Raw genomic sequence first — 12,500 nt, forward strand, 5'->3', positions numbered from 1 at the left:
GACCTCTTGTTATCTTGCTATCACTCCATCAATGCCTCTAGTATCTGAGAAAGTATTAAATCTATAACACTTGATAATATCCCTTCATTTTCATCGCCCTCCCTCCATCTCTCTCTCTCTCCCTCCATCTCTCTCTCTCTGTCTCCCGTGAGAATTAAAGAGTTGAGTGTTAGTGAGGTGTGTGTGTGTGCTGCAGTGTGTCAGAGCCAGTGGAACTCAGAATTCTATCATGAGAGCTCGGGGGCGTGCGACACATGCCCACGCACACACACACACACAACCTCTTCCTGATAGCACCGCTCAAATGAGCACATTTGTGCCGACTTCATGAGTTTGGCCTACTGTCACAGTTAATATGCAGTTTATCTCTTTCCTGTACAAACAAACATAATTGCCTCGGGTCGTAGTGCAATTAACAGCGACGTCTCGACACCACTCCAGCAGCCGGGCTATTATCCAGCGCGAGCAAATCAGCCTGACCGCAGCGTCTGAGAGCCAGCAGTGGAGGCCTGGGCAACAGCAGCAGCAGCAGCACAACCAGTGGACCTCCTGTCCATAATGTGTGTGAAGACTGACCGCTGGGGCCCTGACACATGGGGACAGATAGCCTGTGCAGCGTGGGGCTCCTGCTTGGGGATTCTCCTGCTGCTGCGGCTACTGCTCCTGCTGTCGGTGCTCCTGCTATGGGTATGTGTGTGTGTGTGTGTGTGTGTGTGTGTGTGTTGCAGAGGGGCTGGTGCTGATTGGTGGTGATTGGTGGAGGAGGTAATAGCATTTCATGTCCATGATGTCAGGCCCTGCTGGCTGCTGCTGGGGATGAGAACTGTCACCTGATCGAACCAGCTAACCACACACACACACACACACACACACAGACAGAGTTACACACACACACACACACACACACACACACACACACACACACACACACACACACATACACACAGTCTCACACACTCGCACACACACACACAGACAGTCACACAGACACACACACAGTGGCTGGCAGCCTGTGCACATTCCACACTCCTCCCCTTTCCACCTGCCTATCAGTGTCCACTCTCCTCTGTCTCTGAGTCTGGCGTATCAGTATGTCAGTGCCAATACCGTGGGAAATATATGACCACAGAAACCAGCAGACTATACTGACAGCAGGAATGGTACTGCTGAGAATGACCTTAAAAAAACACACAATGACTATATAGAGCTAAAATACTGGTAACACTTCTACCATATGTGACTCCATGCAAGCTTCCATATTAATAGTTGTGTGTTCATCTCAGGTACTGGCTTGATGAAATTCATTCTGGACTCTCTATCCGACCACATAAAGACCTCGGGATACTTCAGTTTGGCTTTAGGGACCCTCTACTCACTACCATGTAAGTGTAATGTTGTTTGGAACTGTAGAAGAGGTATAAAAATAGCGTTTTGTAGCGGCAAAATGCCATGCCCTGGTCACTTCCAGGCTAACGAGTTTTGACTAAAAACTGTAAAATCGAACTTTCTCAAAACACATCCGAATGACATGATTTTGGTGTCAACTCAACGTATGTACTCCCAATCATCCATAAATTGATCTAAAGTGCATTTTACTCCGCATAATTCCTTTAACACATTCTATTTAAGAGTGTAGATCAACCTAACCTTGCTGAGGAAGTGGTTGATGGTCCAGCATAAGAAAAGCCTCTCTCATACTGTCCTGCTGTCCTGTCAATCATACTCAAATAGTGAGTGGAGCCTCAATCTCTCCCACAAACCGATATCACACACAAGATGCCATCTCTCAGTGTGTGTGATGTCAAACATGTTGTGCTTCCGTCCCTGAATGAGTAACGCTGAGCCTGCCTCAACTGCTTCCCTCTGACAGCAAATATCATGACAAAAAGGCTGTGGAGTGGACAGTCAAAACATTTGTCCGAGCTGTTCTTTTCGTCTTGATTTAACTTACCGGACCTCCAGATCCGTCCTCCCCGGCTTCACCTTTGGGTCCGGGAGGACCCGGCGGTCCGATGATTCCTCCGCCGTCGCCCTACGGGTCACATGGCAACAGATGTGAGTCAGAGAGGGGCCGGCCCGGTCGCCGCGAGGTTGCCGCGGTGACAGATTGGCCTTGTCATCTCGGCAGGCGATGGGCATGCAGCGACATGGTTCAGGGAGGGGTGGAGGGGTATGTGTGTGTGTGAGTGTGTATGAGTGTGTGTGTGTGTGTGTGTTTGGGGGAGGGGGGGGGGCAGGTCAAGGGGTTGAGCAGGGGTAAAAACAGGGGGCAGCTGCCACTCACCCAGAATCATTTCACACAGCGGCAGGGGATGTGTGTGTGTGTGTGTGTGTGTGTGTGTGTGTGTGTGTGTGTGTGTGTGTGTGTGTGTGTGTATGTGTGTGTGTGTGTGTGAGAGAGAGAGAGAGTGGCTGTGGGGGGGTGTGGGGTGTGTGTGCAAGGCTGAAGCTGCCCGCAGTGCTTTTGCCATCTGTTTCGGTCTGGTCATTTGGGCCTCATCTGACAAGCACAGGGGGGCTACTGCCTTCCAGACTGACGCTCTATCAAATCCTAACTTTAGCTGCCGCAGTCACACAAATGACATGAATAAATAGGGAGAAGCCGCCCGCAGATATGTCTATGAACACAGCAAATGATGGCAGGAAGTTAAAGCATCTTAGCATGTGAAAAACAGGCCTCAGTTTCCCCAAACCTTTTAAGTCATGTGGTGGCACGTTGGTACAAAACCATTTCAAAATCCTGTCAGAATAGGCTCAGGAGGAAATCCAGCTCCACTGCCTGAATTTGAAACTGAATTTTAAGAGATCTCACATTAGCTACAGAGCTAACCTCAATAGGGGATAGGATCGTTTCTGATGGTGTTTCACTATAGTAAAACTCTATGGAGCACCATTCTACATCAAATTCAGCAACAACAAAATATATAGTAAAAAAAAATTTATTCCAGATGTGTACAGAGCTATTTAGTTGGTTATAAAAAAGAGATTTAATTAGTCTGGAGCAAAATCTTTTTATGCATTAAGAGCAGTCTGGTCGCTTTGCTTTCTGATTAGAACAACACTAGCACGAGGCTCCTCTCTGCATGCTGATGAGGGTGCTTTAATTGTATTAAGGGTGACAGGGAGTTTGCCCGGGGCTTGTTCAGTGACACAGTGTATGTTTCTGCTCCTTCCACTATGCAAATTAGCTGAGAATAGCATTCACAAAAGCAATAAACAAAACAGATATACCTGGGTGTCACTTTACCAACACCTAGTGTGAGCGGGTTGTTCGAGATGGAAAAGTGTATTCGGGTCATTTAAGTGTGGCGGTGGGTTTAGCACAAGTAATGAAAATAAGATGGGACTCGCTATGGTTATGATAACAAAGTAAGAACTGACAGCACAACCAGTAATTTTACAGCAGTGTGCAGCACTATTGCAATCATACACACACACCCTCTGCCAGGATATTAGCTTTTGCTGTCCATTTGATTCAGTACGGTGTCCTTGTTGATTTTTCAATTTCAAGTCATGATTCTCGCGCTGAAGCATGACACAAGAGCTAGTGCACTGATAGTGGAAGGGATTCAAGAGCAGCAAAAACGCCCCGGGCAACCAACATCCAATAATAACGCACTTAGGCTTTCAAACATTCTGAAGGTCTGTTGCCCATCTCTGATGGAATGTAATGAGAAACGACAGTTACTTGGAGTTCCAGTCCTTCAGTTCATAGGTATTCATTTCAAGTCTTCCATATGGTTGTAATGCACCTTAGGGAGCCAACTGTTGGTGACAGATAACTATAGCAAATATTTATACTTTTATAGTCTAATTTAAATTAGGGGCCATGTGAAAGATTGCATGTGTTTCAATTAGCTTTGGATGCTGACTGACAAAATCAGTTATGCTCAACACATTTCTGGATGTTATGGCGTTCATGAATCACACTTCTATTAATGGTGTTTATGCACCGCATATCTGTTACTGAGATACTTTAAAAATGTATGCAGGGCAAATGTGTAAACACAAACAGTCAACAAGCCTGGGCATAAAGTGTCTTAAACTTAACCAACTAATCATTAGTGCCTAAGCAAGAAAAACTGACAGTGTTTTCCAATCTAGATAGCTGAACTTTGCATGCATCTAAAGCAAGGTGTTCTTTATTGTGTTTTGTGGTTTTGGTCGGGCATCATTTTAGACTACCTTTTCTCCTTTGGGGCCTTCTTTCCCCCGTTCTCCCGGTTCCCCCGGTGAGCCCTGTGAAAAAACGGTGCGAGTTAAACAGAAGCACATCTATCATGCGGGCACTCGCTCCTCTCTCCCGCACTCGTCCTCACTGCTCGGGGGAGCCACGCTGTTCCCACATCATTTCCTTTAGCGCAGGATTTATGAAATGCCTTTTTTCTCCTGCCGCCCTCCCCTGCTTTTGAATAAAGACAGATGCTCATTACGGCAAGCAGGTGCTGGGAACAGATTGGGCTCAGCCTACGTTCCTCACACATAAAGCACTCAGATCTGCCTCTATCTACTAATTAATTCTCAAATTTGATTACTGATCGTCTGCGTAACAATTCGTCCCTTTTCTCTTTTTTTTCTTCCTCCTCCTACCCCCCCATCCTCACTTTCTCATACACACTTTCTCATACACACTCTCTCTCTCTCTTTCTCTCTCTCTCTTTCTCTTTCTCTCTCTCTGTCTCTCTCAGTCAGAGAGTCTCTTTTCCCGCTCCCTGCCTCTCCCTCTCTCACACACTTCCTTTCTTCCTGTTCCTTTTGGCATTGCATTCTTTATTTATTTCTCTCCTTTCAATTTGGCGCTGAGGGGGAAGCAGGGAGAGAGGATGGCGACGCTTCAGATCGGATTTGGGAGAGGCGGAGAGAAAGAGAGCCACTTGGCTGGAACAATGTCTCCTTACCACTTCTCCGGGAACACCAGGGAGTCCGACAGTGCCTGCTGGACCCTCCTTGCCCTACAACCAAAAGAAAAGAAAAGGAAGAAGAAGAGACGTTATCTCTGCAGCTGTGCTACAGCACAAGGCCTTGTTCACACAACATGGACATGGCACCAGAGCTATGGTAATCATTAGCACTTAAGCCCTCTGCTCAACTCTTCAGCTGGGGAAGCATGAGACCTTCTACTGTGGCACATATTCTCATCTGCTGGTCTTGGGAAAGTAGTTTGAAAAAGTATGCTTAAGCACAGTGATTGTTTTTTTCATAGTAGAAGTGTGTGTGTGTGTATGTGTGTGTGTGTGTGTGTGTGTTTGTGTGTGTGTCTGTGTGTTTGAGAGAGAAGGAAAGAGAAAGAGAGAGGGAGAGAGAGGGAGTGATAAAGAGAGAGACTTGTCTATGTGTGGTGTGTGGTGTGGTTTGGTGTGTGTGTATGTGTGTGTGTGTGTGTGTGTGTGTGTGTGTGTGTGTGTGTGTGTGTGTGTGTGTGTGTGTCCTTGTCCTTGACATGGAACCGGCTTTTAAGTGAATTGTGCCATTTTCTTTAGCTTCAGTAATGGCACTATTTTGACGACAGTGCTGGGCTACATTTGGTGCCATGGCCTCTGTTAGCAAAAGGAACAAAACATGGCTCTGTGGAGCCTACAGGAGTTCGCCTTTTAAATGACACCACCTCCATCAGCTCAGGGAGAGCCTCTTAAATGCTTAATGGACACCATGTAGGTTTCACCCTGCTGTTATATAGCGAGCGAGACATACAATTTCTGCAAATAGAAGGTGGAAATGGACAACTTCCCTCAGAGGTGGAAAAAATATTAACGGCAGCGAAGAAGATGGCAGCTTGAAAGCTTTTGCTGTTTGCATAAGAAATCGCATCACTGAGGCCTGGCTGTGTTAATGGGAGATGATGTGTGGACACGTACCTCTGGACCCAGGAGGCCCTGTGGACCTGGCAATCCCATGGAGCCCTGTGTTAGCGCATGGTGCGCAAAGATGGAAGGAAGAAGAAGAAGAAGGAAAAGGAGAAGATGAAGAAAAGGAAGATAAAGGAGAAGAAGAAAGGAAAAGGAAGTAGAAGAAGAAAGAGAAGAAGAAGACGGGGAGAGCATGAGAGAGAGGCAGAGGGAGAGAGAGAGAGAGAGAGAGAGGCAGAGGGAGAGAGAGAGAGAGAGAGAGGCACAATCATTCAACTTCAGATTTGTTTTTCAACACAATTACACCACAACATTTATTATCGAGTGAGAGCCGGTGAAAATCAATTGCTGTTAGGCTTCAAGGCAGGTGAAGGAGAAAGGAAAAAAAATTGCACAGACTCCTGACACTCCTAGAACTCCAATCAAAGGATAACTCTGAGTGAGTTAAAATAACTCCACTACTTCCACCACCTCTATTCCCAGTGGATCTTAACATGTTGCTGCCCGAAGCACCCTGACTACCTGCTTCCAACAAGCTTTCTTCTACAAAGACAGCATGCAATCAATGTACTGTTGTTTTGTATGTGTGTGAGTATGGGGTTGGCTGGGGAAGAATTTATATCATGAACCAAATTTCCAGTTTGAGATATATGAAAATTTGAGATATTGTATCTGACTGCCATGCCAACTCTATTTTGAAGTAATACTTCAGGAATGCTACGTTCAGATAGTATTTACCTTCAAGCCTTGGGGTCCTTGGATTCCTCTTTCTCCCTGTAGTGAAGATTTAAAAAAAGAAACTATTAGATAGTTTTTATGACTATGTTTGTATCCATGACACAGGCACACCATAGCAACATACATAAAACTAGCACTATAATGAGCAACATTGTAACACAATCATTGAAACCTTCTGGCTGATAACTCATTTAATACACCCTTGCAGTGTTCATTCACACTCTAACTGTAGAGATTTCAAACTCATATGAACCACACACATCTTGTGTCCTAGCAACAGCTTGTCACGGTGCGTATGCTCCGTGTACACTGCCTGGAATCATGACTCTTTACAGAGACCCAAGGGGCGGCTAGTGGATGGCAATATGCAACGCGGAAAATATCTGACTCTCTGGGAAATCAACATGACTGATGGATGAGGCTTTCAATTTGAGCTCTTTTTTTCACGGTCTCTCTCTGTCTAAAGCCTGTCTTTGCGGCTGGTCTGTGAGAGCCTCGTCGCAGCGTGAGACTAGGATGGGGTAGGGGGTTGAGGATCGTCTCCATGGCAGCGTCCTGCGGGGAGAATCATCAGCGGTCCTCATTTCCGTGACCTCCTCCATCTGCTACCGCAAACATTACATACAGTATGGCAAACTCTGTGTGATGAGGCCATTACCGTTCTCCAATTATGCACTACACACACTCACTCACTCTGCATCAAGTAGATGGGTAGGGGTAACAGCAAAACACTCAAAGAAGGACTTGTGCCTTCATACAGGGGGGGCAGTGAATCTGAGAAGTGTCAGAAAATACGTAAAGGTCTCGTCTGAGGTAGTGGGACATCTTTCACTTACCTGATCTCCCTTCTGCCCCTTTTCGCCCTCTTCCCCCTAAAGCAGGAGCGTGAGAGAGAGAGACAAAGAGAGATATTAGAGGAGATGACCAGAGATATCCCACTTCTACCAGCAGTGAAGAGAGAATAAGACAGACAGATTGAAAGAGAAAGTGAGAGGAAGTGAGAGAGAGTGAGAGAGAGAGAGAGGAAATGAGAGAAACTCTTGTCTACTTACAGGTCCAGCGAGGTGCCTCAGACCGTGAGCTGTCATCACCTGTGGGGAGAAACAAGAGCGTGATGGCTAAATTAAACCGCGTCATTACATCTGGCAGCGTGCGCCAGCTCATCTGCGGGCACCGGGCCTCCCAGGATGAGTCACGGTAACAACACGTCCCTCCTTTCAACTGTGGAGAGCCGCATGGCGGTGGCGGGTGCACTGGCATCTGTGCCAGGTACCCAAGCGCCAACCGAGTGACAGACAATGAGACTGATTCCATGTGAGGGTTCCAGGATGGCACACTCGACAATTGAGATTCATTACGCCATAAATGTGGGGAGTATTAAACACCGTAGGCTTGTGTCGTGCTGTGTTGTGTTGTGTTGTGTTGTATGCGCTGTGCTGTGCTGTGTTGTGCTGTGTTGTGTTGTGTTGTGTTGTGTTGTATTGTGTTGTGTTGTGTTGTGTTGTGTGCGCTGTGCTGTGCTGTGCTGTGCTGTGCTGTGCTGTGCTGTGCTGTGCTGTGCTGTGTTGTGTTGTGTTGTGTTGTGTTGTGTTGTGCTGTGTTGTGCTGTGTTGTGGTATGCTGTGCACAGTGTATGCAGTGGGGCAAACTGACTTTGCTGGAACTTACTACTGCTCATACTGTATGTGTGTAGTTGGTAGTGAGTGGTTGTTAGTGTGTGTATCTATGTGTGGTGTGTGTGTGTGTGTGTGTGTGTGTGTGTTGTTTACTTCAGCAATTTTCTTGCAGGCATGGGATCAGAGACATGATGATGGGTGCCCTGTTCAGGCACCAAAAAAGCTCAATCCCCTCAGAGAGCAATCAAGACAGTGCAGCTCTCTAGACCTTCACACAAGGATGACACCCTTACAGCGTGGACATGGCCTGGAGCTCTCTCTTACTGTATGCATATAGCTTATGTGTGTGTGTATGAATATGTACTAGAGTTTAGATTCTCTGCCCGAGCCCAAACTTGACCGGCGGGCCGGGTCGGGCTAATATTTCCAGCTATTATCCTTGGGCCGAGCCGTGCCGGGTCCTTGATCAAGCATTTGTGTTTTATTTATTTATTTTTTTAACCATTAACCTACTTGGGTGGGGAGCTATGCCATAGTCAGAAATATTATATAGCAAAGTAGGCCTAAGTAACAAATGTGTACAAAGTTATACAAGTTAGGCTACAAAGCCTTTGTAATGTCTTCTGCGCAACACATGTCATGCGCAGCTTCTCCTCCACTTGCACGCATCACACCGGGCCTGCTGTGCTGCAGCCTATTGTGTAGCTTAAGTGCAACGTGAAGCTTGAAGATAATAAAACAGGAGAAATAACTTTGAGCAAGTTTGGAGGAAAGTCGGAGGTATGTATTTGTATGGTTTGTCACAATGTTCGCCTATGACAGCAAAATAACTTTAAGATGAACAGACACAAGAAGCAGGCTTGCCATGGCAGAAATAATGATAGTCAAAATGTGTTGACTTTTGCTGCAGGGACATAATTGTACGTTGTAAGTGGCTTAAATCGGGCTCAGGCTCATAATTACAGTTAATGTGCCGGGCCGGGTCAGGCTCGGGCACAACGCGCATGGGCTCGGGTAGGGTGTACTGTATGTGTGTGTGTATGTGTGTGTGTGTGTGTGTGTGTGTGTGTGTGTGTGTGTGTGTGCACTCTGTCCCTCTCTCCTTCTCACTCTCTGTGTGTGTGTGTGTGTGTATGTGTGTGTGTGTGTGTGTGTGTGTGTGCCTCTCGTCCTTATCTGGTTTCTCTCTCTCTCTCTCTTACTGTATACATATAGCCTATGTGTGTGTGTTCTATGTGTTCTATGTGTATGTGTGTGTGTGTGTGTGTGTGTGTGTGTTCTATGTGTTCTATGTGTGTGTGTGTGTGTGTGTGTGTGTGTTCTATGTGTGTGTGTGTGTATGTGTATGTGTATGTGTGTGTGTGTGTGTGTGTGTGTGTGTGTGTGTGTGTGTGTGTGTGGTCTCCTGTGTGTGTGCCTTGAGGTGGTTAGTGGACCTCCATGTTCTCCTCCAGCCCCCCTTGGGGAGCCAGATCAGTTGAGCTTTAACTCAGTGTTCAGTGCCCCATGCCATGCTCGCTGTGCCATCGCTACAGCAGACTCTGCATGGGCCTCACCGCAGCCATCAAGGCAGGACTACCCATGATGCCACAGCTGGGCCAGCAGAAGGAAGACATAGGACAGGACCTCTTCCCGTTTCCTGCCCCAGACCCCCTGCCCCCAAGCAGAGATTAATGCTAATCCCGCGCTAATGACATATTATGCGGAGATAACACGCTGCGGCACAACGTCGGGAATGGCAGGTGGCACGTAACGTAAAAGGTGGCCCACTTTGTGGGGAGCCCCTACTGTGCCCACTACAAACGACCGCACACACCGCTGCCCGGAACACACACACACACACACACACACACCGTTGGCTTTTTATGAGCTTAAAAGGCTGCCGGTCTCTTGTCTGTCTTCAAATGCTAGTGACGGGCAGAGTGTGCTGGGCTGGCCTCACCACCATGCTCTCACCTCGCACGCAAAAGTCAGGGAAGCGGAGAGAGTAGCGAGTGAGAAGATGGTTTCTAGAATAATGGCCCTCATGCTGTGCTGTGCTGCACTACCCATCATGGGTGTGGGAGAGAGAGAGAGAGAGAGAGAGAGAGAGAGCCTTGATGTGGTGTCAAAATCAAAGGCTATTTCCTCTTTCGCACCTTAGAAAGAGAGAGAGAGAGAGAGAGAGAGAGAGAGAGAGAGAGAGAGAGAGAGAGAGAGAGAGAGAGAGAGACTTGACAACTGGGATAAAATCTCAGATATATTTGTACTGCTGGGAGAGGAATAAAATAAAAAAAGTTACATTTTTGCCAACTGGTTGAAAAAAACTCATAAAACAACTTAAAAAATGAATTGCCTGGTACATACCAACTGCTGGAGTGATATCAGCCATCATCCAGGCAATGAAATTAAATTTCTAATTATCTCTGGATTAAAGCTCTGGAGCTGGGAGCAGGATGCAATTGATTTGATGGACTAATAACATGCTAAGTTTGGATCTGCTGCATGCGAACCTAAAGATTGCCTCTGATAGTGCCGTGCCATCATTATGAAACACTTCTCCCAATCCAATTGCTAAAGGTGTCTTGTTAATTGAGTCTTAACTGAGAAAGTGATTGCATTCTGTCGAGTTATTTCATTTCTGTACACTAAGTCTCATTAAACTGTTGCTAACTCAATTGCAGAAAGGTGCTGTTGTCAAGATCACAGTTATTTTTTAACATAGATACATTCAAACAGCATGTACTTGTGTGTCACCTTGTACATAATTATATTTAAACAGCATGGGCACATTTTCCCATTTGTACCAGTTTCCTTGAACGTTAAACTCATAACTGGAAAACATCTCACATGACCTTGAATGCTTTGTACATATACAGTACACCTCCTGTCAATCAATATGAAGAAGCTAGGTGACAGCTGCTTGACCAATATCGAATAGTCTATAATGGTTCCTCAGTATCAACGGCATGCCTATTTCTATTCAATGGAACTACTTCAAGGTCAGGCATGTAAGAAGCAAAGAGAGATATTACAACAGAGAGGCACGATTTACTGCAAGAAAAATCGTGCTGAAGACTTAGAGCGGCACTAGCTGCTTTCTGGACTCATGTTTGTAAACACTGTGGATTTTGTGCTGTTTGCTCAAATGAGCCTCTTGTCTTCCTACTCCTTCTACTCTGTTTGAGGCACCTTATCTATGCCTCTGTGGAAAAGCCATGTGTTTCAGCCATGTGTCTGTTACTCTGCCTGTACATCTGCATTGGGATGGCGAAAGGCTGCTAATATTAAAGGTTGTATCAGCGATAGCGGGGATACGTCACTTCTGTTGATGTTCAAACAAAACAGAGAGCTAGCTCGCTACTCCCTCCCCCTCAATTAAAACTCTCCTAAACACGCATCTCGTCGGTTATTGATTGAAACACTTTATTTTGCCTTTGAGTGGGTTGCCAACCCTTGTTGGTAGCAATTGTTTTTGTGTACAGATCTCAAAGCCTAGGCTGCCTACAGAGACGCAGTTTTTTGACGGCCTGCTTATGGGGCAGGCAGCTAGCTGATCGTTAGGAACGATTAAATGAATGTGATCATTTATGTTTGGGCCTTTTTTTGGGCCTGAAATAGCTGATACAACCTTTAATAGAACATACAGTATTACTCAGTCGATTAATGCTCTGGTCTCTGAATGGGGGCCTGGGTTTGAATCCCACTTCTGACATGGGCTTACACAACTACCATGCACTTCCCATGTACTTCCCATGCACTTCCCATGTACCGGTACTTCTCATGTATTTCCCATGCACTTCCCATGTTTTGGGCCAGCCGTGGCCTACTGGTTAGCGCTTCGGACTTGTAACCGGAGGGTTGCCGGTTCGAACCCCGACCAGTAGGCACGGCTGAAGTGTCCTTGAGCAAGGCACCTAACCCCTCACTGCTCCCCGAGCGCCAAAAAAAAATCAAAAGAGTATATACTTATACTTATTGTACTTCCCATGTACTTCCCATGTACTTCCCATATACTTTCCATATATTTTCCATGTACTTTTCATGCACTTCCCCCGCTTTCCTCATCTTCTTCTTCTTCCACCATCTCCTTTGAGTACACTTTGATTAGTTCTTAAATCCTCTGCACTCTCATCCTCTGGTAATACTATTGATTTATGTAGTTTTAATTGCTACCTAAGGTCTCCTCTGCATTGTAGCTTTGAATAAAAGCATCTGCTGAATTAATAAATGTCTGCTAAATATAAATCTACTTAAATGGGTGCTAATTTCAATATTGTGAACAAGAGATTGTCCCTCTCTTTTAGATGTGCTGTGTAAG

General features: G+C 46.0%; 1 protein-coding gene across 1 annotated transcript in view; it reads right to left on the bottom strand.

The window, feature by feature from the left end:
* Nucleotides 1–12,500, bottom strand: part of LOC143124739 (uncharacterized) — a 117,900-nt gene that overhangs the window by 26,989 nt on the left and 78,411 nt on the right. Inside the window, exons 24-30 of the mRNA XM_076286448.1 lie at nt 7,637–7,675; nt 7,421–7,456; nt 6,585–6,620; nt 5,856–5,900; nt 4,899–4,952; nt 4,186–4,239; nt 1,952–2,032 (exon numbers count right to left, since the gene is read on the bottom strand). Of these exons, the coding sequence (XP_076142563.1) occupies nt 1,952–2,032; nt 4,186–4,239; nt 4,899–4,952; nt 5,856–5,900; nt 6,585–6,620; nt 7,421–7,456; nt 7,637–7,675 (345 nt within the window). The remainder of the gene's footprint in view (nt 1–1,951; nt 2,033–4,185; nt 4,240–4,898; nt 4,953–5,855; nt 5,901–6,584; nt 6,621–7,420; nt 7,457–7,636; nt 7,676–12,500) is intronic.

This window comes from Alosa pseudoharengus, unplaced genomic scaffold (genome assembly GCF_046254945.1).
Source record: "Alosa pseudoharengus isolate Yale_2024_CS ecotype anadromous, Long Island Sound unplaced genomic scaffold, YU_APseudo_1.1 YU_APseudo_1.1_scf_15, whole genome shotgun sequence".
Taxonomy (NCBI): Eukaryota; Metazoa; Chordata; class Actinopteri; order Clupeiformes; family Clupeidae; genus Alosa; species Alosa pseudoharengus.